The 26,575-nt window shown below is 34.0% G+C and overlaps 1 protein-coding gene and 1 long non-coding RNA gene across 4 annotated transcripts in view; one reads left to right on the forward strand and one right to left on the reverse strand.

Moving 5' to 3' along the window:
- LOC149793579 (uncharacterized) overlaps positions 1–26,575 on the forward strand; it is a 103,466-nt gene that overhangs the window by 68,249 nt on the left and 8,642 nt on the right. Inside the window, exons 14-18 of one of the 3 annotated variants that reach the window (XR_016422852.1) lie at positions 5,309–5,443; positions 7,564–7,698; positions 11,318–11,376; positions 12,870–13,002; positions 22,912–22,977. Coding sequence is in view for 2 of the 3 variants with exons in the window: in XM_089967532.1 (XP_089823658.1) it covers positions 5,309–5,443; positions 7,564–7,698; positions 11,318–11,376; positions 22,912–22,935 (353 nt within the window). In the remaining variant the exon portion in view is untranslated. The remainder of the gene's footprint in view (positions 1–5,308; positions 5,444–7,563; positions 7,699–11,317; positions 11,377–12,869; positions 13,003–22,911; positions 22,978–26,575) is intronic. The other 2 variants (XM_089967532.1, XM_089967533.1) reach the window with 2 other exon arrangements.
- On the reverse strand, positions 13,009–17,244 carry LOC149793580 (uncharacterized). The gene is made up of 3 exons (XR_016422855.1): positions 16,542–17,244; positions 14,947–15,079; positions 13,009–13,619 (listed from the first exon to the last, which is right to left on the reverse strand). It is a non-coding gene; the product is annotated as an uncharacterized LOC149793580 (long non-coding RNA).

Consider the following 26,575-nt stretch of genomic DNA (forward strand, 5'->3'; position numbering starts at 1 on the left):
AAACCCAAATAAATCCTTTTAACCAAATATCAGTTAATTTACTGCCTGTCATGAAATGTGTACTATCATTGGTTTCATTGTACTTAGTTGTAGAACACATTTATCCAAAAATCAAAGAAGCTAATGATTCATCTTCTTTTTAGTAAGTTACACTTAATCTTTTAAATCTTTTATTGCCGCAAAGTTAAAAACCAACAATGTCTTCAATGACCATCTGACTCTGTAATCCAAATAATGCATTTGTCTCTGCAAGCTTACTGATTTCTTTGGGGGCCCCGAGTGGCTGAGTGGTCTAAAGCGCTCTCTGTCACGGATCACTGCCATCTCACCTCTGTCTGCGTGAGTTCAAGTCTCGTGCTCCGCCAATGTTGATATGTGAGAAAGCTTGCCGGTAGCTTCTCATGGGTAGGTGGATCTTTCTGGGGTTTTCCCTGGTTCTTCCTCCCCATTAATTCTGGCCGCCATGTATAGCCTATCTTGTGCTGAAAAATGGCGTTAAACCCCATAACAACCACAACTGATTTCTTTGTTTTAAAGGAATGCCTTTGGTGATAATGTGTTCTCCAGGTATCTTGTGGTAAACAAGGGTAGACTTTTTAAAATACTTAAACCCTGTCATGAAAGGATTATTCACTTTTGCAGTCTTTGCAATCACACGATCAGAAGGTCACACCAGTAATCCCAGTAGCTGTGCTGTATTCCAGTCAAGAGAATTATTTTCTCCATTTTTCATTAAAGTTAGATCCAGTTTTACTCATTTGTGTTCTGCTTCTTTTACTTTCTTGGCTAGTGATTCTGAGTGCATGCCATTTTAATCTGGAGATCACTATATAGTAGAACAAGCATTGAGGTTAAACATCTAGACAACATCTTGCTAAGCTATATGGAAATCCCGTGACAGCTCGCAAGATTAAGGGAATCTATGCCATCATAACATTGCCTGTGCTCGAGGTATACATGATGTCATCCCTCATCTAAGCATGGATATTAAATAAATCTTGATCGCATTATGCTTATCCTTTGCGTAAAAAAAAATGCATAACAACAAAATGTGTGTCAAATTTTTCCAGCATGCATCCCTGATACACAAATATGCGTAAAAGGGAAACACTGGATCAGGTACTGTCATTTCAAGCTTGCATGAAACTTACAGAACTTGAACTTATAGCATAGTTTGTGCTGATTAAACATGACATCATAGAAGATAAACTGTGCTTTGCACATTAGATTGCTACATTGGGACTAAATAGTTAAGAGTATTTTACATACATTGAAGACATGACAGATTTCATTTATTTACTTTTAATAATTAGCTAGCATTAAATATGCAGAATATGCTGCTTATATACCATATATATATATATATATATATATATATATATATATATATATATATATATATGGTATGTAAGACCATTAAGCAGATTTGAGACAAGTTGTTTTTTTTACTGAGATTGTCCTTAGTAATAGGGCTTGATAAATACTTTAATTCTTCTGTGGGTGTTTATATTTTGGGTTGTGTTATCCGGATCATCTTAAAACTGAAAAAAACTTATGTTCTAGTTAGGTGCACTTTCAATGTGTATTATGTTTGTGTATTTTTTTCAAATTTGTTAGATTTTAAGACAAAGAGATTCTAAAACATCAATGCAATTTATTTTTCATTCAACTTAATAAATTATAATAATTTTTAATGAACAGCTAAGTTTGTTTGAGCTAGAATTTCCTGCTTAAAAAATTATTTCTTTAATCAAAAATCCACTGAAAGGAAAGACTAAACACTCTTCATTGGTAGGGACTTATCATTTGGAATTTTCTGCAGGAGTTCGAAATTAAAATATAAAAGTTGTAAAACCTGTCTAAGTTAAACTTTGTATGCAACACAAGATATATTAGAATCTTTTGAAATCTACTCTAAACTCTTCCTGCTTTGTATGTTTTCCAAGGTTCTCTTCCTTAAAATGTGTATAGTTTATAACTGAATTTTATGTAGTTATGACTCATTTTATACAAATGTGCTACTTTTACATAAAGGTTGAATTTTCTACACACAGCAATTATATAATACATCTCTACATCATGCTGTAAAAAACTGCATTGATATAGTGTAGAATAACCTATCAATAAGCTTATTTCTATACAAATACTTTTTTGTATCCTTGCAAATTGTTATTCATCATTTTCTATCGGTCAGAAATGCTATTCTTCATGTTATGCTAGCATGACAAAAGAAAAATTCTTATTAATTTGCTAGATATAGTAAGTGGACAACAGTTAGATATACTAATTCTAAAGTTTAAAGCTTGCTTAATGTATTGTCCTATTTCAAATCAGTAATCAGATCAGTTTATAAGATAATTTCGCAAGTGGCTGGGTGTATGTTTGGGGGCATAATCATAACGTTTTCTAACCTAAGAACCAGAGAGTACATCTATCATTACAGTACACTGTACCAAGTTCTCAGTTAGATTTTAGGACTTTATTCTTTACAAATCAGAACATGTCTTTGGTTGTAGAGGCTTACAACAATGTAAGTGCACTGTTACTCTGAGCTGCGATACTTTAGTAGAATATAGAAATAGTGTTCCGAAAACACAAGTATGAATTTTTAGTCTTGGGCTCGCATGAAAAATCATTGAATTCTTCCCGATATTTGTCCTTTTTATATACTACTTATGCACACCAGCTCAGTGGAAATATGGTACACATGAGTTAAGCCCCTTGATTGCAATCCATTATTTATTACACAGGTATGCAGATTTGCCTATATGATAACTTAGAAATGTAGTATTGTACTGATTTGTATATAAATTGAAGTCTGTATAGATAACTGTGGAAAGGTCTGGTGTCTCACAGCATTGGCCACTCATTGTTCTTGAAATAAATATGTTTAGAATTGTAGTTTCTGGTTTTATAACTGAATTTTTGCACAATATTAAAAAGGAGTTTGTTGTTGATATCACGTGACTATTGGACTTCCATTATCGTTGTTGGAAATTTGTGAAGGCATGTGACAAGCAATGCATATAGCAAGTACTGGGTCAGGTTTTGTCTATGATGTCGTTTCTTCTGGTCTGTCAGAGGATTAAAGACATAACGATTATAAAATTTGCCATACTTGTCATTTTTGAAAAAGAAAATCATTTTCCTATTGATTTCATGCTGGTATAAGTCAATATAATATAGTTTAAATTTTGATAGGCCAGCTGGTAAGTGACTACCATATGTCGCTACCGCATCTAGGCGACCGATTCCAAATTTTCGATATGCAATTGCTCTAACCCCACACCCCAAGTTAAATGTCCAAAAGTGTAAAATGGGTTGAAATATTTGGAGGAAACCCAAATAGAAAATGGACTTCTGTTCGTTTTAAGCCAAATTTGTTGTCCAAAATGTTGAATCTCCGGGCTGAATTTTGATGCGAAACTATTATAGTACAAGTCACAGGGGTCATGTTTGCACACTTACTCATTTGAAATAAAATATAAATTGTTCTTTTAAAATTTAACACTAAGTTTCATTAACCAAAGCCTATTCAGTCCTGATTATTGAATGCTCTGCACCTTACCTGTCACCAAGAAACTTCCAGATGAAAATTATCTATGGCTATGGACTTTTACAATGGTGGCCATGTCCTAAACTTGGGTCAAAATAAGAGTGCTTTGAGTGGAATCATCACAGTTGAGCGTTGTACAAATTTATTGATCAATATTCGCATCTTTCATTGTAACATCACAGCACACGACATGTATTCTGGATTGTACTGGATCACACCTTTAGGTTGATTTCATCCCAAAGTGTCTGTGTACCTTAACATTGATTTTGCCTTATGCACCTATTGGGGCGTCTGAATAATGACCTTCGAAAGGGATATGGATGTATACAAATCCAAATGAATTAAATCTTGCCACTTAAAGGTATGTAGAATCAAAGTTTAAAAAGTGACACCCTTACTAAAATAGTCAGTGCTGAATGACTACATGACCCGTGTGACTTGTACTATACACAGTGACATGTAGCTTGAAATATTGGTTTTTGATCTTAAATAGTATGCAGGGGAAATGGGAAATTGTCGTACTTTTTATTATATATTGAACAATGGTACAAACCCCTGTATCAATAAAGGTTTGGCAACTGGTTTATCAAATTAAAAGAAGACAAGTTGACTTAACAGAAAATTTAGTCCTTGTTTATACAACAATATTTAATTTTTAAGCTCTTCTCAAAATTGAAATCAACCTTTTGTAAATGTTTTTAAATGATAAATAGTTAACCAAATCATCTTTAGGAGGGTAGGTTGTTTGAAAAATCTTGTTTGGGATTTTATTGGCACAGATAAATACATGGTTAAATTTTTTTTTTTTCTTTCAAAAGAAGATTCTAATACTTTGCATTTATTGGGTGTTTTTCTCTCATACTGTGATATGAAATGTTTACATTGTATAACATGCATATATTTTGCAATAGAATTCTTTAGAATTTAAGGTCTGAAAGGAAAGAAGACTAATATATGTTCATTATGTTGTTTCCACGGTCAGCAAGGTCAAGTTAGATTTTTTATTCTGTATATTGAAATGACTTTACATGTTGATTTATAGGAATGTAGCCAAACTTGTTTCATGTGATTTATTTTGTGATTTTGTATATGATCATGTTCTTTAATTCAATTCAGTAATGGTCACATCTGAATCTTGAAAAAATTAATTTTATCCTTGAAATGATTTGGAAATTTATCTTTAGAAAAGCGTGTGAACAGTGATATTAACATTGATGGTGGTAAAAATATATATTGGTATGCAGTGGGAATTTCATTTAAATAGTGTTATAGAATCTCATGGTGCTGGTGTCAGAAATATAATATGTGAAGCAGCTATTTATGCATATATAGTGTCATAAATGTAATAAATATATTGGATCAAAATGCTGCTGTGAAAACCTATGCCATATTTAACTAACCATATCTACAACAAAGTTTTGAAGACAAAATGTAGTGTTTTATAACTGAAGTTTACAGCAACTGAAAAAGATATTTAAGAGATACCTCAATAGCATAGTTTTGCAAATTTTGAATCTAAGCACATGTTAAGAAAAAATCATAAAAACAAATTTAGTTGATGTACAAATACTTATATTCACTAAAATGAAAGTGTCATCGCATCTTTTATTTACTCAATTTCAGTTGACGTTTTTATTGTATCTGAAAAATGGTAATCAAGAAGATTCCTAAGTCATTCATGAATAATCAAGATTCAGTCAGTTATCATTTATTAATTTAGTTAAAAATAATTTTAAAATATTGTTTCTGTAGGTGAGCAACAGACCGCAAATCCAAGAGAACAGGACAATGAAAATGAAAGAACTCAAATCATGCCACCATATAAGTATACGATTGAACAGAATAAAATAAGTTGTGTGCCTTGTGTTGATGACAATTATATTAAAGGTAAAGTGAGTCTCATGGTTGATGTATATTATCTCATAGAATATTTATAATGAATGATGTGACACTGAAGTCTGATGCATTTAAAAATTCTGTTTCTTAATGGACTATATAGGGGTTTCATTCAATATAGTACAGTCCTTATTGTTTCCATGCTAGTTACCTTCAGTTTCAGCATCATCTGGCATTTGTGTCTTTGGCAAGAATGTAAACATTGGGGATACAACAGCTTAAAATGATTACAAAGTGTAATCAAAAATCCACTGAAAGGAAAGACTAAACACTCTTCATTGGTAGGGACTTGTTATCATTTGGAATTTTCTGCAGGAGTTAACCAAAGTCTATTCAGTCCTGATTATCGAATGCTCTGCACCTTGCCTGTCACCAAGAAACTTCCAGATGAAAATTATCTATGGCTATGAACTTTTACAATGATGGCCATGTACTAAGCCTGGGTCAAAATAAGAGTGCTTTGAGTGGAATCATCACAGTTGAGCGTTGTACAAATTTATTGATCAATATTCGCAGCTTTCATTGTAACATCACAGTGCGCGACATATATTCTGGATTGTACTGGATCACACCTTTAGGTTGATTTCATCCCAAAGTGTCTATGTACTTTAACATTGATTTTGCCTTATGCACCTATTGGGGCATCTGAATAAAGACCTTGCAAAGGGATATGGATGTATACAAATGGAAATGAATTAAATCTTGCCACTTAAAGGTATGTAGAATCAAAATTTAAAAAGTGACACCCTTACTAAAATAGTCAGTGCTGAATGACTACATGACCCGTGTGACTTGTACTATACACAGTGACATGTAGCTTGAAATATTGGTTTCTGATCTTAAATAGAATACAGGGGAAATGGGAAATTGTCCTCTTTATTATATATTGAACAACGGTACAAACCCCTTTATCAATAAAGGTTTGGCAACTTGTTTATCAAATTAAAAGAAGACAAGTTGACTTAACAGAAAATTTAGTCCTTGTTTATACAACAATATTTAATTTTTAAGCTCTTCTCAAAATTTAAATCAACCTTTTTTAAATGTTTTTAAATGACAAATATTTAACCAGATAGTCTTTAGGAGGGTACGTTATTTGAAAAATCTTGTTTGGGATTTTATTGGCAGAGATAAATGCATGGTTAAAAAAAATTTCCTTTCAAAACAAGATTCTAATACTTTGCATTTATTGGTTTTTTTTTCTTTCTCATACTGTGATATGAAATGTTTACATTGTATAACATGCACATATTTTACAATAGAATTCTTTAGAAATTAAGGTCTGAAAGGAAACAAGACTAATATATGTTCATTATGTTGTTTCCACGGTCAGCAAGGTCAAGTTAGATTTTTTATTCTATATATTAAAATGACTGTACATGCCAATTTATAGGAATGTAGCCAAACTTGTTTCATGTGATACATTGTGTGATTTTGTATATGATCATGTTCTTTAATTCCATTCAGTAATGGTCACATTTGAATCTTGAAAAAATTAATTTTATCCTTGAAATGACCTGGAATTTTATCTTTAGAAAAGCATGTGAACAGTGATATTAACATTGTTGGTGGTAAAAATATATATTGGTATGCAGTGTGAATTTCATTTTAACAGTGTTAAAGAATCTCATGGTGTTGGTGTCAGAAATATAATATTATATGTGATGCAGCTATTTACGCCTGAATAGTTTCATAAACATAATAAATTTATTGAATCTAAATGCTGCTGTGAAAACCTATTCCATATTTAACTAACTGCATCTACACCAAGGTTTTGAAGACAAAATGTAGTGTTTTATAACTGAAGTTTACAGCAACTGAAAAAGATATTTAAGATATACCTCAGTGAGCATAGTTTTCCAGATTTCGAATCTAACAACATGTTAAGAAAAAGTCATAAAAACAAATTTAGTTGATGTACAAATACTTATATTCACTAAAATGAAAGTGTCTTCGCATCTTTTATTTACTCAATTTCAGTTGACATGTTTTTATTGTATCTGAAAAGTGGTAATCAAGAAGATCCCTAAGTCATTCATGAATAATCAAGATTCAGTCAGTTATCATTTGTTAATTTAGTTAAAAATAATTTGAAAATATTGTTTCCATAGGTGAGCAGGAGAATGCAAATCCAAGAGAACAGGACAATGAAGATGAAAGACCTCAAATCATGCCACCATATAAGTGTATTATCGAACAAACTAAACTAAGTTGTGTGCCTTGTGTTGATGACAATTATATTAAAGGTAAAGTGAGTCTCATGGTTGAAGTATATTATCTCATAGAATATTTATAATGAATGATGTGACACTGAAGCCTGATGCATTTAAAAATTCTGTTTCTCAATGGACTTTATAGGGCTTTCGTTCAATATAGTACTGTCCTTATTGTTTCCATGCTGGTTACTTTCAATTTCAGCATCATCTGGCATTTGTGTCTTTTGGCAAGAAGGTAAACATCGGGGATACAATAGCTTAAAATAATTACAAGGTGTTTGCCATTCAGAAATTGTATATACAGAGGGTTAGATATGACTTTAACAAATTGTTGTTTTTTTGGGGGGGGTGAAATCTGCCAAACACAAACCAGGTGTCTGTCACCAAGACATCAAAGATCCCTTCCCGAATCAAGTGGCTTAGTGAACAAGACTTATTCCGGGTGTATTCGTTGTCATGGCCTTAATCTGGGTACTTGTTCTTACAAAGATCAGCAGTGTATTTCCTAGGGGTGTAAAATTGAGGGTAAAAAACTCCTTGGTATCAGACCTTGGGGTGAATTAAAAAATGTGCGGGTCAAAAATGTACTGAAAAATGTTCATCTGACCGTACTTTTTCAGCTTGACATAGGATATTACAGCTTGTTCAACACGCACATTTCAGAAACAATTGAATTGTCCATTCAAAGAATAATTTTATTATTTCATTTTCTTTTTAGTTTAAAGTTGTATCTTTAACAGTCTCCTTATAATCTTTTTGCAGCAATGTTATAGACCAACACATTATATATAAACCAATACAAAACCCAAATAAATCCCTTTAACCAAATATCAGTTAATTTACTGCCTGTCATAAAATGTGTACTATCATTGGTTTCATTGTACTTCGTTGTAAAACACATTTATCCAAAAATCAAAGAAGCTAATGATTCATCTTTTTAGTAAGTTACACTTGAACTTTTAAATCTTTTATTGCTGCAAAGTTAAAAACCAACAATATCTTCAATGACCCCCTGACTCTGTAATCCAAATAATGCATTTGTCTCTGCAAGCTTACTGATTTCTTTGGAGGCCCGGTGTGGCCGAGTGGTCTAAAGTGCTCTCCGTCCCGCATCACTGCCATCTCACCTCTGTCTGCGTGGGTTCAAGTCTCGTGCTCGGCCGATGTGGATATGTGAGAAAGCTTGCTGGAAGCTTTTTGTGGGTCGGTGGTTCTTTCTGGGGTTTCCCTGGTTCTTCCTCCACCATTAATACTGGCCGCCATGTATAGCCTATCTTGTGCTGAAAAATGGCGTTAAACCCAATAAGAACAACAACAGCAACAACTCATTTCTTTGTTTTAAAGGAATGCCTTTGATGGTAATGTGTTCACCAGGTATCTTGTGGTAAACAAGGATAGACTTTTTAAAATACTTAAACCCTGTCACGAAAGGATTATTCACTTTGGCAGTCTTTGCAATCACGTGATCAGAAGGTCACACTGGTTATCCCAGTGGATATTCTGTATTCCAGTCAAGATAATTATTTTCTCCATTTGTCATTAAAGTTAAATCCACATTTACTCTTTTGTCTGGAAAAAATAATATCTGTTGTCATGATTATGTATTAATGCACCTAGAAAGTTGTATGCTGGTGAATTGCGCTACGTAAACTAGGTTGCATTATATCCTTTCTTGCCAATGAAGAAGAATTTATGATAATGTTTCTATAGTTTCTTTTGTTTGCAAATAAGGAATGGCCATATGTATCTCAGCATTGTAGGTATCATCTCCATAAACTGTCACAATCTAATAATATTATTGTTTACTTTGTGTCACTTTATACATATTTTCTACTTCCTCCCACATGAAATAAAGTTGAGGTAAATGAAGACTTAATAATTCATGTGCCACTCAAGTTGACCAGGAGATCTCGGCGGCAAGTGTAATGTAGCATACAGTACTGACACAGTGCATACCATGCTTTGAGTCATTTGTATCTCAGTGTATTCCTAAATAGTATTAGATATAGGTTTTGCATTATTCATCATTTTTACCAAATCTCAGTAGCAGTTTTATTTACTTTGTTTCACTTATTCTGGATTTGTCGTTTTTCAGTTATATAAGCATTTTTGCAAAGTGAAGTAATCTATATGAAAAAAACAACACTTGTGTAGTGAATTTTTATAAATCATTTAGGCTAATAAACAGCATGTATTCACATAACTGCCATATATTAAAAAATGAGCATGATATATGTTAAAATTCTGAATATAGATCGACAAGATGATCATGTTATTCATTCTGCTTTTGATTTTGCCAAACTGGTTGTTTCGGCGGCTCCTTTTTATTACAATTGGCGGATTTGTCATTTGTTTTCCAGGTGAAACCCAGGCATTTTATTGTCTATACCCAGAAAATGGGTTGGATAAATATTTTTTGTTCTAAGGCAGTACTGGTACTCTTCTGTTCATCCTGCAAGACAATTCATTATCACCTTTTACTAATTACAAATTAGCAAGATTAGTGTTGCTATTTAAACATGTACTTGTTTGTGGTCCCATACGTCAAAGTAAACTACATCTGTATTATTATTGAAATTATTTTCAAAGGATTGAGTCTTCTAAACCATATTTTACAGATGTTATTGATATTTAATGCAACAGTGTCAATGATTCAAAACCATGAAATATACTTCATGCAGTGCAAGTTAAAATCTTTAATACACAGGTGTTAAGGGCATGATCTAAGCAAAGTCAATGTAAACGTGTATGATAAACCAAACACTCTTGTTTTGTTTTTTTTATGGGGTGTGTGTGTGTGTGTGTATGATTTGGATTTTTAACGTAGCTTTAACAATTTTTCAGTCATATCATTATCATGTCTGCAGTGTGGCAGTTTTTAGTGATATCTAGCATTATTAGGGCATCATACCGCAGACTTGTAGCATGATGTCCCACCCAGACACATTATCTTGACACCAGGCCCACCAGTCCTAACACTAATCTCTTAATGCTGAGCACCAATCGAGGCAGCTGTTAGTACCATTTTTGCAAGTCTTTGGTTTGACTCAGCCGAATATCGAACCCACTATATTTGTTGTTTTAATATTGGCACAAAATCTTACTGTGTCAGGTATTTAAATTTTCAAGGCAGAAAATGTACTTACATTCGATTTTTTACAATTTTAATGCCATAATGCATAAAATGACAATTCTAAAGTAGAGCAACAATGGGAAAGTTAATGTTAGTAATCTGGTTATAATACTGTGTCCGATGAAATTATATGTATCTGAAAGAGGTAACAATGAGAAATATACATGAGCAAATTAAACATATCTTTTGATTTTTCAAATAAATTATAATTATTTGTAATATATCTATCCAATAATTCATTTTCTAGTTGCTTAACAAATGTTTCTTTTCTTTTTAAAAAATAGCATTATGGATGAAATACAGGATGTTTAGTACCTAAAAAACATCTAAGGTGACCCAAGACTTATAATACATGAAAAATCTGCTGTAGTTTTGTGTTGCAACTACTTTTAGATGTCGTGAAGAGTTTCCCTTCTCTGAATTAACAATATGTATTTTTGTGATATTATTCACTGAATACTTGTTTGATAGTGCACAACAAACATAACTGCCTAATTGTGTTATGTTTTGTTTTAGGTGATTCATCTGGAAAATCATCTGTGAGAAGTAGATCACCCATCTTCGATGCTCATTCGGTTTGTATATTTACTGATTTTCTTCCTTTCTACTACCTCAGGCCAGGAGACCTTAAAGTTAATGAAAAAGCAGACTGTACTGCCTAAATAGCCATATCTCTATAACCATATAATTTTAATATAACATACATTGATTTTAAACTTGGTGTAACAAATTCTTATTTAGTTACAGGCAGCCATCATAGAATGATGCTGTCATAAAGAAGTTCAATATGGCATCTTTAAATCAATGGTTTCCTACTTACAGAACTGTCCATATGAACGTTTTCATTGCATGAATTAGAACTGGTCATATTTATCTAACCCACTACTACCCATTGAAGGGCGAAAACCCATCTAAATGTGTTTCTTACAACAAACCCTGTACTGTGAAGTACTTTCAGACAGATTGTTTCAATCTCCAGCTTTCATGGGATTGTTGCTACAATGTTCAGCACGTGAGGAACTTTTTGATACAATAACTATGCCTAGTATTTTAAATTTCTTTAAGGAAGTAAACATTTATTTTAAAATATCGCATCTGTAGAACTTATTTCCTTTAAGTATTTATAACCAACATGTGTAATGTCACTCACCTTAGGTTATCTTGCATTGTCTTATTACCCTTTATGCACACCGTTTACAATACCTGTTGATTAGGAACCTTCATATGTTATCCTGGCCATCTCATCCTTTTGCTTTTGTCATTTTATCGCTTGTTGATAATAAACCTATTTACATGCATAAATCATTTATCATATAACTTTGTTAGTGGCACTGTATCTCCTTACATTGCCAGTGTGCTGCAAAACCACAATCAATCCTATCTACTTCCTAAAAATTTATTACAGTTATATATCATTAGGAAACGTTTTTCATGAAGGTAACTGTTTTCACAGGTGCCTGCTAGGTATATGACATTTTCATTTTGTACCAACAACTTCTCATTCAAGATTTTATGTATAAAATTATAGTACAGCAGCAGACCTAATGTACAAGCTTTCCGGATTGGTAGTACAACATTTGCCAACATAGCCTAAAATAAAGCTCAGGGTCGCAGGATAAACAATCTGGATAATGCCACCTGTGTGAGGTGAGCAATATGCATTGTTATACCCTATGTTTTGATCCAGGCAACATGCAGTTACCACTTCTTAAAAGGCAAAACATCAGGTATATTGTGATAAAGACAACTGCCCTTTTTACTATTGATTAGTTCACATTTAACCTTTTGTCATTTGTATTATGAGCAAAGACATCACTTCTAGTGTCATTATTCATAATTGGTTATGTAATGTCCGGGTGAAATAATTGTACTTCTGAAGTTCACAAAACTGAATATATCCTTCCTTGTTAGTTATATGCTGTGTAATGTTTTATATCACATGTCACAGGTGTGTGAAGGAATGTCGCATACAACCGATACTTATTAATTTGTTAATTTTTGTAAAGGTAAGCCAGCATTAATGCACACCTACAATAAAAATGTATGTTTATTTTATATAACAAACTAGGCACAAAAAGAAAAGGAGGGTGAAGTTTAAAAGAAAAATATATACACAACATAGATACTGGCTTCTCTTCTTCAATAACCCTTCAGCAGTTCTCTCCAGCTACAAAAGGGAAAGAAAAAATCTCATTTGTAAGGTTAGTGCCAACCCAGGCGAATGCCTTAGTTTACCCTGCTGTACATATTCCGAGGTTTCCAAGGAGAAACTTCAGAGTATTGGTTGCTGACTCTCCAAGGTAATAGTCCAAGGACAAAATTTTTTAAAACCAATGTCCAATGTTTGTTATGTCAAACATCCAAGGTTGACCTTGGACTTCCAAGCGTCTTTTAACCAGTACTCCGAGGTTTACTAGTAATCATCGGAATGTCCATGGTTTTCAAACATTCTGAGAATTCATGGGACATATTTACCGAGGATTCCATGGACATATCGTCTGAGGATTCCTGTGACATATCATCCGAGGATCCCTTGGACACCTCCCTGACATAAGGCATCAGATAAACAATAATAAAGCAAATATTACAGAATATAAGAACACACCTTATTTATAATTTGTTCAACACATACAAATAAAAAAAAATTAAAGGTCCAAAATAACAAGAATACCCATAAGGTTCATTTAATGCCAAATTGTCCATTTAATTTTAAAAAACCATCCATCTATATACTGGTTTCATGATGGTTTTAGCACTTCACTGATTTTTTTGTTTATCATCGCCTCTTTGATATTTTTCCAATTCTTTTGGATCAGTCCTGTAAAAAAAATAATATTGATTGAAAATATAAAATGTGATGAATTAATAAAACAAACAGTATGCATATAACAGAAATGTTTCTGTCAGCCTTAAATTTACAATTATCTTTGGAATCCTTTAATTCTGAAAACACGGTATTAAACAGGAATGCGCTATATTTCTAAAATTGTTATATGAATTTGGGACCATCATTCTAACCTTTTTGTAACAAATATATTCAAGATTATACTCTGTTCCTGGCTCAATGACAAGTTAAAACTAATGTATCATAATTTCACTGCACACTCCGACGCTGTTTTATCACGGGCACTATTATCACGGCAAACAGGATTTCTGATTAATTTTGGATACGCACCATCTATCAGTTGTTTACAGAGGTAAAGTTGTAGCTAGTAAAGACAGTAATATTTTTTGTGTGCAATTTCCTCTAAAATGTCAACCTTTTTTATAAGTTTACAATGAAAAAGAATAAATATTATTTTTTTGTAAAGTGCATGCAATTACGTTCATCAAACAAAAGTCCAGTCGAACTTGCTATACTTGTATTGGCTTTGATTACGAAATATATTCAGTGTATCATCTGATGTTTGATCATTATAAATCATATACTAATATTGACACACATGTCCTTACATGGTTATGCTTGGATTTTCATTCCATGTAGACAATATGGACCAAAATTGGCAAAACATTGCTCATGATCCTACTTGTCCAACAAATAGGAAAGCAATAATAGTTAAACTAGTTTTCAAATCGGTAATATTTCAATATTAATAATAATATTAATAATAGATTCATTTGTGTATATAGATTTTTCTGCCCACATTGCACATGAAATGCAGACTAAATGATATACATATTTTTAATTTCTGTTGTTATCGTGGACTTCAAACTTAAGGGACATAAGTATATTCTACTGAGTCACTGTATCCTTTATTTTAATGGAAATGTTCAGCCAGTTCAAGCATGGACATTCTGTCTTATCACTAAGTTGAAATTTATGTTTATTATAATATTACATACCGCGATAATATAGAAACTTTTCCCATTGTAGGGTAATCTGGGTCAGCTACAATATGTGGTTTAATTTACATATACATGATTGGACTGACCAAGATGTTTTAAAGGATTAGATATAGGGAAAGTCAGAAACTTTACAATTTGTCTCAATACAGCAATAACAGATTGGTTTTAATATACACCGATAACAACATTAAGTACCGCGATAATACAGCATTCCAGGCTACTGTAATCAACCCTTAAAGATACGACACAATGCTTATAAAATTTTTAGAAAGTTTGAAATTGCTGCATCTTTATCTTACCTTGGACTTTTTTCGCATAACTGTCTTAGTTTGTTTTGGTGTTGCCATCTTGGTGGTCTATTTTGTTGCTTTTGACTTAGCTGTCTTTGGTGGTTTTGGTGATTGTGGATTATCATCTTTACTTGCTTCAACCCTAAATGCAAACTTTTCAAATAATATGCAATACATTCCATGTCATTTACTAGTGATGGGATTACTTGGGGAACAAAATATATGTATGTCCACATTTATTGCTGACAAAAAATGTGGTTTTGCATGTTGACCTCTAAAAATACAAATTATAATCATTTTAATTATGTAATCTGACATCCTTTATAAAGTTAAGGGATCAGTGATGCTTGCATATTTGCAAATTTGTATGCAACAGGTAAAATAGACCGTGAAATCGTTATCATGGATGCCATATTTCCTTTTCAATTAGACAAACAAAAGAAATCCAATTTAAGTACTATTTAATATTATCAACATACGACATGCATGAGCAATAATCATTTTAATATGGTGCACAAATTTACACCTAAAATGTAGGGCACATATTGTCTGGGTTTGCAAGGTCTATACAGTTGTTAAAGAGTGGCCATCACGTGATGACATTAATCACTACCTCGTATCTCAAAGTAGAACGCAGCAGCAGTTTTGGACAAACACATGATAATATGGCAGGTCAGAACAATTATTTAAATTATAAAATACTTACTTAAAGAAAACGGATAAAGTAATATAACATTTCATCAGTATACTTAAGCAGTAATGAATCTGATTGATTGCTTTATATATTTTCTTGCTGCCTGATATGCATGGATATTTGATTCTATTCTTACATGTCTTTAACACTATTCATAAACCCATTCTTCTCATTTAATGCACTGTAATAATTATGTATTAAGATTCATTTTTGAGTCATTAAATATTTTTCAGATTTTATTGTTCTTTCAATGATTTTAAACATGGCATCATTTTCGTGTTTAATAATAATAAATAAGTAAAACCATTAATTCTTTTCTTCTAAATACAACTAATGTCAATGGGTTATTTTGCTCTGCTCTATTCAAAATGGGCATAGTTAAAAAAAAATTATGATTAAGATGTTCTGTAGTCTTGTAATTCACTTCCAAATAATTACAACCTAATCATACAAAGATACAATTAGAAAAACAACAACAATATTAATATTATTATTATTATCATGATTATTTTTATTATTATCATATATCTATAAGGAATAAACAATGTGTAGAAGCAGGAACACCGAGTCCAATTTCCATACCATTGTTTCGTTACAATTATTTTTTAAAAATCCCTCTTCTATAATAAACTCAAGCTATCAATGAGATAAAGATGAAAACAATAATAAGATTTACTGAACGATGTAGGGTTACACGTTTGACTGAAAACAATGCTGTTGACGCCACAATGCCTAGTGGGTAAATGATATCATACAGTATTTATAGTTCGCCAAACAACCCCATATCCACCGAAAATAGACACAATCGACTGAAAAACTGATGCAGTGTACAGCTGGTCTGTGAAACTAGAGCCAATAAATTATCTTTTTTTAATTTAATGTAATATAATAAAAAAAGAAACGAACTTACCTCCAATCCTTTCAATAATTCTTTCTGTAATCCCATTGCAGAATCAAATCTCCGACTTCGTAATCTTTGGTTGCCTTTCTCGGCTGAACAATATTTAGGAGGTTAAGAACATTTCCCGTAATAGGATTATCATGTACATAATGCAAACAAGTTCATGGCGATTGATGAATCCACTCCTCTATAGCACAGGTTTTCACAGAGCAGTTTGCTTTCAACAGACTACTTTCAAATTTATTATGGCACGTACAAGAGTGATTGATGAATTGGCTGCTGTGATCGGATAATTACATGCCCTGCAACCAATGGAAGAATGTGAAATAAATATTTCCCAGGACTTTCCATAACTTAAGTATTTCCTAAATTTAAAAGCATTAAGTAGATAAGGACCTGCTACGGGCATTACATAGGGTCCTTTGATTATCAACATTTTGTTCTATAAGATAAAACTATCTCCCAGATTCCGATCATCTGCAGACCGGAAGTGCTGTATCATGCCAAACAAATAAAAGTTCCCGGTCGGCCGACCGTTCTGTTTAAGCTGCTGACCCTAGCATTTTCATCAGGTTAAAAATAAATAAATTAAGTATTAAAAATATAAAAAAATTCCCGACAAAGCTTGAAGTGCTTAGTACCAATGTCAGTAGGAAATACTCATGGAGTGGGTGGGGTGGTCTCATAAACATTATTCAAAGGAGGCTTTAACAGAGCACTGACATTATCAGTGCTTTTAAGACAAGCAATGTCTAGAAGCAGAATTCATTTACGAATGTATTTGAAGAAAACAAATAAATTTGAGAAGAAGCTGTTAAATTCAGAGATACCTCCTCCATGGATAAGCTTGCCATGTATTCTCAGTTGGGGAAAATATTTGTGTCCAAAGGTAATATAGACGGAAGAGTTCATCTCCAGGTTTTAGAATGTATGTGTATAAATTAAAATCTTTATCAACTACAAGTATACTAACACAAGCTTGTGTTTTTTTACTTGATCATTTACCACTCACAATTTAGCTACAATTTAACTGTTGACATACATCTTTACTTGATTACTGAAAGGATACATGTGGCTTTGCAAAGCTTAAATGAAGATTACAAATGTTGCTTTTTACTTTGAAAATGTATTTTACAGTACCTTGTTTGCCTACATCTCATGAATAATTGAATTGTATATGAACTAATTGAAAATAAGAAAGATTATACACCGTTTTAAAGTCAAAGTGAAAACATTGTTCAAATTTATGTCATCAATAACTTTGGAGGTCATTTTTCATGTTATTTAAACATCTAAAGCCAACTTTCTTTGTAAAGTTTAATATTTTTAAAATCCTCATAGGGATTATATGTGTTTCAGAGGTGGAATCAGTGTTGTAGATGCAGAGTACAACCCCATTTTGTTGTCAGAAAACAGAATCAAGTGTTGGGTCTATTCATCCCAAATCATTTTTAAAGGGATTACACTTCTGTGTAACTGCTATTATCGGTTGTCATATTAAAAATGATAATTAAACATAGTATCATGCCAATCATCCATGCAATTGTTTTAAGACTCAGTTGTATATTTATAATTATTTTTCATGTAACTAATGTGACAAATAAACAGTGTCATGCAAATGTTCAGAAAACATTTTTACACTAATAATGCAATAGTTTATTATCCTTCTAAACTGGTACTTTAAATTATTATTCTTGTAACTAACACACAAACACAAATGTTTAAAAAGATGTCATCATATAAAGACAACTGTCCATGATTATATAAGTGTGCAACAATTTATTGTTCATAAAACAATATTTACCTGAACAAAAAGATTTCTCTTTAATCAGCCCCTTTATTGTTAGTGGGAATTTTCTTGATAAAAGTTGCACTTATTATGCATAAAATAATTGAATGATGTTCTCAAGAGCCTAAATGATCTTAGTAACACTTTATATTCTTTCATTTTATATAGTTCAAGTGATATCACTTAAGGTCACAACTTATGTAACCTATCCAAATTAAAGAAACTCTCATCCGCAGTGTATAGCACATGATTTTGAACAGTATATTTTCTTTGTCGGAGTGTACTCCTTGCCAAGAACCTGTTACTTATCGGGTTGTGTATATAAAAAAAATACAGGTCAATATTTACAAATTACATCTGTTATGAATACAGTTTTATTCAACAGTAAATTTAGCATGTCTTTTGAATTATACCCTATGTTTTGGTGCTGATTGTTTAACGGTTACATGGGAGGAACTCTACATTTTCATTAACAGTTTTCATATTATATTGCAGAAAAATTATGTTAATAACAGACCATGTCCTTAAGAATATGATACTGATCGCAATCACAGACCCTGGTCATAAACATGATATTGATTGCAGTAATAGACCATGGCCATACAAGTGAGATACTGATTTCAATAACAGACCTTGGCCACAAAAATGAGATACGGATTGCAACAGTCAGCAGATAAGTGATGATGACATTCGATCCAGACATTCTAAGATGACTCTGAATGTAATACATCCATTTTCATAAAACATTCATGAATTTATCTTGAAGTCATTAAAGTAATAGAACACAATGGGGAAAAGAACGAGTTAAACTGATTAGTGACCTTTATGTCATCTTGACTATGGTATGCACACAGAATTATATTCAAGACAAAATAAGTCTTCCATGGCTCATCCTTGTTTTTCAGACAATTTTAATTAAAATTTGTTACACATAATAATGGCCATCAAATTCGAGCCCAGCCAGTGATGCATGATATATGTGTCACAGTGACCCACTTTTGTAATGGTGATCAAGCACTGGTCAAGATATATTACTTCATCAAGCTTCATGATTCTTGGTATAAAATTATGTTCAGACAAATTGACCAAACCCAAGTAAAATGCAAAATGTTTACTATAAAATAATATATATATATATATATATATATATATATATATATATATATATATATATATATATATATACAATACAAAAAGTTAAGGTCCTTAGCACACTCCATTGAAACTCATTCCAAAATGTCTCCTAAGACCTAAGAAAGAAAGAATGGTTGAGATAATGTGAGGCTGTACTTACGTATGAGCCTTTGTATGTGCAGATATCATGGGTAGTACCTAATTTCTCTTCTTTAAAGAGGCAAACTAAAACTGTATGTACAGGCAACAATGTTTATATGTGTCATGAATGTGTAATCTTCTCAAGGAAATACAGGGCTGACCACATTTGCAATACTTCTTATACTAAGTACATTTACAAAGTTCTTCACTACAATACAAAAATTTACTGTGAACCACTTCAAATATATATTTTTACAAAGAACTTAGACCGATGTTTTAGAGGTGTTCTTTTGAAATCAGTGCAAATCACACCACATTTTCTTTGAAAATAATGGTATTGTGCTTCTTAAGGTTTCCATTTGATTTTGTCTTTCACTGTGATATCATAGGACAAATCATTACGATGTAGTCCATGAATTATATTGAAAACCATCCCAATTGAAAACCTTCAGGACTAAATTAAATTTTTGCTTTTGTAACGTTTTCAGTTTGTTGAGGATGTTGCAAATTAGAAAGACATGCCTTTTCTATATAAATATATGTACAACCGTATCATCATTACTTAACTGTCCTAAATTCTTTAGCCTAAAAATATTATGCAGTGTTTAAAAGTAGTGAAATGAATGTTTTTTTATGTGATGTGAGAGAAACAAAGAATTCTTTTTGCCACGGTTACTCAAGAGTAACATTTCTTTCTCGAATTCAGTTTAGTAATCTGGCTTCTAGTTTAGTGGTTTTGTTGGTCACCATTAGCAAAGTATCAAAATGATAGTTTTTATTAAGGTGAACTCTAGTGTTTAATATTTTGCATGGGGTTAGAGTTATTTAAAGAAAATTAATGTCCCAGGTTTTCCTCACTAGCTGTACTGTTTAAAAATGGCATTGTTTATCTTAGCTAATGCAAAAAGAACTTTCGATTCCCTTTAATTTGGTGTATGCTCGTTAGATGTAATTTCACTTACAGAGTGACGTTACTTCTGATATGCATTTATCAATAAAAAATGCTATCTCTGCTTATTTTTGTTTCCTGGTCTTAAGAGTAAATTGTAAAAAAGAGCTTATAATTTTTTGTTTTTTTTTCATTTTATATACTTGGCAACCCATTCATTACTCTTTTAGAAGCTGGTGTTGTCTAGTATGTGTAAAATTTGTGTTCCCTTTCTAATAGCCACTCAAGATAATGTACTCTAAATTAATTGAGTCTGTTTTGTAAGCACGTGGCAGCAGTCATTTTGTTTAGCAGTGTGCTTAGATCATATACAGGTTACACAACTACAGTATCCAAAGAAATTTCAACCATATTACCCGAAAGTAGCATAGAGGTATGCCATCAATTTATTTTTTGTGTATAATTGACATCGATCACTTATAATGGGGATAGTTGATGTAATATATTAAAAGACACCATCGAAATGATCTTCACGTCATGTGTACCGAATAGTGATCCAAATATTTTGACATTATACATACACATGTTAGGTACATCAAGCACTGTACATATAAATACCAAGAATGCACATATACAGAGCTTCATTTACAATGCAAATGTTTGCATGGGATACCTTCAGAATAACAGGTTTAAATAAAGATGTCCTCAGTTTATATTGACGCATTCTCAGCTAATGTTTATTATGTGTACACCCAATTAATATACAAGAGTCGGATACTTGGGATTTTTAAAATTAATTGAATACCATTTCATTATAGATATTAAAGCTTTTGTCCATAATTATGAAATAAATGCTGTCTTCATTTTGTTTGGAAAAAGTCTTATGTCCCTATTTTGTACTTTTGCAAGTGTTTTAGCTTAAATGTGAATTATTTTGTTTGAAACAACATGGTTTCAGGCAAGATGATATAGTATTAATGACAACCCTACCAATAGTAGTTCATTGGATCAGTAAATGATGTGCATGGTACTGCTTTTCAAAGATTACATCAGTAAACAATAAATTATATCACAATTTCCCTTACATCAATAATAGCAGAGATGAATTTCAAGCAGGCTGATGTCCATGGTTGATATTGCCGGGGTGGGAGTGGGGGACAGGCACCCCTCACCTCCAGAAATGCCCCATACGGCTTGCGTCTCTGATCACCTTTGTCAACTAAAATCCAGCTCCTAGCCTTCATGAGTGGCTTAGCTTCTAAGTCCGGTGGACTATGTTTCCACTAACAGGAGAAGGGGTGATGGCGGGACACTGGTGCCTTAAAACCAGTCGCCTTGGGTTGATGGGACTCATACACCTTTTATGGCATCTCATGTAGGAGAAGGAAAACTCCTATTCTTAACCTCCACTGCCTTACGGCTATACCCACCCATGGGGAAAGGCCAAGGGAGTAAACACCGACAGAAAACCCAGAGACGGAGTCCCTAAGGCAGTCTGACATTTACTTCAATGTCATTCCGGCAACTCCTGCGATGTCGTTGTTGCCAACTTGTATCGGCATTCATCGTTCCCTTGGGTCCACCAGCTTCATGAAGAGGGAGTATCTACTGCACGGGAAACAGCTGAGTCTCCATATGCCCAGGCCTCGTAGCTCCACTGGAGAGGACAATCCAGCTTCGTCTTAAGGTGTCTGAGCACAACACGGGAAGCAGCAGTTTACCGGTTCTAAGTAAAAGCTCGATTCGACTAGAGCTTGGTACCATTGGTTGCATCCGATGGTGGGAGAGATCACCATGTCTTACTGGACAGCTACCACGAGCATCAAGCTGGTAAGCCCCCAGTCAGTAACGTGCTGTCCCACCATGGTCTGCCTGCTTCACTGGATGCATGGAGCTTAGAGAAACATCTCGACAAGTGGGCTACAAACTCCACACCAGGCAAGACTCGAAGAAGAAATAAGAAGACTCCAGGTCTTCGTTTCGCAAGGTGGAACATCAGGATCATGTGTCCTGGATTCACCTCTGACCTGTAGCAGATCGACGACGCATGGATGACTGCCATCATTGACAGACAACTCTCCCGACTGAACATCGACATTGCCTGCCTCCAAGAGACCAGACTAACTGACAGTGGCACCATCATGGAAGCCAACTACACCTTCTTTTGGCAAAGGAAGCCCTCAGAAAATATCATTATGGATGAAATACAGAATGTTCAGTGCAGAAAAACATCTAAGGTGACCCAATACTTATAATACTTAAAGCACTGCTGTAGTTTTGTGTCCCAACTACTTTTAAATGTCGGAAAATGTTTCCCTTCTCTGAATTAATATTATGTAATTTTATATTATTCAATGAATACTTGTTTGATAGTGCGCAACAAACATAACTGACTCTTTACCTAATTGTGTTATATTTTGTTTTAGGGGATTGATTCATCTGGCAGATAATCTGTGAGAAGTGTACCATACTAGTCCTTTGATGCTCATTCGGTTTGTATATTTGCTGATTTTCTTCCTTTCTACTACCTCAGGCCAGGAGACCTTAAAGTTAATGAAAGAGTAGACTGTACTGCCTAAATAGCCATATCTCTATAACCATATGATTTTAATATACCATACACTGATTTTAAACATGGTATAACAAATTCTTATTAGTTACTGACAGTCATCATGGAATGATGCTGTCATAAAGAAGTTCAATATGGCATCTATAAATCAATGGTTTCCTTCTTACAGAACTGTCCATATGGACGTTTTCATTGCAAGAATTAGAACTGGTCATACTTATCTAACCCACTACTACACATTGAAAGGCGAAGACCCATGTATTTGTGTTTCTTGCAACAAACCCTGTACTGTGTAGCACTTTCAGACAGATTGTTTCAATCTCCAGCCTTCATGGGAATGTTGCTACAATGTTCAGCACGTGAGGAACTTTTTGATACAATAACTATGCTTAGTATTTTAAATTTCTTTAAGGAAGTAAACATTTATTTTAAAATATCGCATCTGTAGAACTTATTTCCTTTAAGTATTTGTAACCAACATGTGTAATGTCACTCACCTTAGGTTATCTTGCATTGTCTTATTACCCTTTATGCACACCGTTTACAATACCTGTTGATTAGGAACCTTCATATGTTATCCTGGCCATCTCATCCTTTTGCTTTTGTCATTTTATCGCTTGTTGATGACAAAAAAAATTAATTGCATAAATCCCTTATCATATAACTTTGTTAGTGGCACTGTATCTCCTTACATTGCCAGTGTGCTGTAAAACCACAATCAATCCTATCTACTTCTGACTAATTTATTACAGTTATGTATCATTAGGAAAAGTTTTACATGAAGGTAACTGTTTTCACAGATGCATGCTAGGCCTATGACATTTTCATTTTGTACTGACAATTTCTCATTCAAGATTTTATGTACAAAATTATAGTACAGCAGCAGAACCCAACTAATTTACAAGCTTTTCAGACTGGAAGTACAATATTTGTCAACATAGCTTACAATAAAGCTCAGAGTCGCAGGATAAATAATCTGGATAATGCCACCTATGTGAGGTGAGCAATATGCATTGTCATACCCTACGTTTTGATCCAGGCAACATGCAGTTACCAATTCTTAAAAGGCAAAACATCAGGTATATTGTGATAAAGACAACTGCCCTTTTTACCGTTGATTAATTTACATCTAACCTTATGTCATTCCATGCTGGTCAAATACATCACTTCTAGTGTTATTAAGGTTAGTGCCAGCCCAGACGAATACCTGACTTTACCCTGCTGTACATTTATTCCGATGTTTCCTAGGAAAAACCTCAGAGTATTGGTTGCTGACTCTCCAAGGTAATAGTCCAAAGACAAAATTTTTTAAAACCAATGTCCAATTCTTTTTATTGTCAAATTTCCAAGGTTGACTTTGGACTTCCAAGTGTTTTTTAAGCAATGCTCTGAGGTTTACTAGAAATCCTCAGACATGTCCATGGTTTTCAAACAATCTGAGAATTCATGGGACATCTTTTCCGAGGATTCCTCGGACAGCTCCCTGTCATAAAGCATCAGATCAACAATAATAAAGCAGATATTACAGAATATAAGAATACATTTTACTTTTAATTTTTTCAACACATGCAAATAAAACAATTTAAAGGTCCATATATCAAGAATGCCCCTAATGGTCCTTTAATGACAAATTGTTCATTTAATTTTGAAAAACCGTCCATCTATATACTGGTTTCATGATGGTTTTAGCACTTCACTGATTTTCTTGTTTATCATCGCCTCTTTGATATTCTGCCATTTCTTTTGGATAAGTTCTGTATAAAAAATATTGGTTGAAAACATAAAATATGATGAATCAATAGAACAGACAGTATGCATATAACATTAATGTTATTGGCAGCCATAAATTTACAATTATCTTTGGAATCCTTTAGTTCTGAAAACAAGATATTAAATCTGAAAACGCTATATTTCTAAAATTTACTGTTCTTTGAATCTGGGACCATCATTCTAAGCTGGTTGTACCGAATATAGTCAAGATTATACTCTGTTTCTGGCTCAGTGCCTGACAAGTTAAAACTAATGTATCATAAGTTCACTGTATAATTCAATGTTCTATTATCGCGGGCTCTATATTATATCGGCAAACAGGATTTTCCGATTAATAAGAAAGAAATAAGAAGACTCTAGCTCTTCGTTTCGCAAGCTGGAACATCAGGACCATGTGTCCTTGATTCACCTCTGACCTGCCGCAGATCGACGACGCACTGTTGACTGTCATCATTGATAGACAACTCTCCCAAGACCCGACTAGCAGACAGTGGCACCATCAGGGAAGCCCACTACACCTTCTTTTGGCAAGGGAAGCTCTCGGATGAATTTAGGCAGCACGGTTTCTACTTCACTATAAAGAACACGCTCGTCGCCTTCATTGAGACTCCGTCATCAAGCACCGAGAGGATTCTTGCCTTCTGGCTATCAACATCATCAGGCCCAGCCAACATCTTCGGCATATACACCCCAACCATCTGCTTCATCCACAAGGAGAAACACAGATTATGTGAGGCTCTGGATCAAGCAATGTCCAGTGTCCCCAACAACGAAGGCCTCTACATACTAGGAGACTAAATTGATAGAGTGGGACCTCTCATGGAAGGGGAAAGATCAACGAGAATGGTCAGTGACTGCTGCAGATTTGCTGCTGTCACAGCTTATGTGTGACCAACACTTTCTTCGATTGTGAGGAGATCCACCAGGTGTCATGTAGACACCCATATTCCCACCACTGGCCCTAGTTAGATCTCATCATCACCACGCGTGTGGAACTGGCCAGAGTCCTCCTCACCCGCAGCTACCACAGTGCCGACTGTGACACGGATCACTCACTCATAGCCAGCAAGGTGCGAATAACACCCACCACGCCAAGGAGAAGGGTCGCCCACACATCAACACATGCTGTGCAAGCAACCCAGAGAAGACACAGCAGTTCATCAGCAAACTGCAGCAGGCTATGACCAAAGAGACACCTGATGACACCATCGACTCCAAGTGGTCACACCTTAGTGACTGTGTACAATTCAGCCATCACTGCCTTCGGGAAGAAGGGGAGCAAACATTATGACTGGTATGAGGCCAACTGGGAGAAGATGGAGCCCATGACTGAGGCAAATAGGAAAGCCCTCATGGCATACACTACATGCTTACAGGACTGCAAGGAACACCCAGCATACTGCCCGCTGCTGCACCAACACCTACTGGCTGAACCTCTGCACCAGTATACAGAAAGCTGCCAATACTGGGGATGCAAGAAACACGTACAAGGGTATCAAGAAGGCGACAGGCCCCCCACTTCAAAGACCACTCCCCTCAAGTGCAGGACAAGCACAGTAATCACAGACCAGGGGAAACAGATGCAGCGATGGGTTGAGCACTGTCTCGAGCTGTATGCAACCCAAAACATCGTCACTTACACCACTGTGGATGCCATCCCAGACCTGCTAGTCATGGAGGAACTAGGCACGCCACCCACTCTGGAAGAGCTCGGAAAAGCCATCAATTACCTCGCTTGTGGAAAGGCTCCT

The sequence above is a fragment of the Sinohyriopsis cumingii genome, chromosome 8, assembly GCF_028554795.1.
Source record: "Sinohyriopsis cumingii isolate HCF-2022 chromosome 8, ASM2855479v2, whole genome shotgun sequence".
Taxonomy (NCBI): Eukaryota; Metazoa; Mollusca; class Bivalvia; order Unionida; family Unionidae; genus Sinohyriopsis; species Sinohyriopsis cumingii.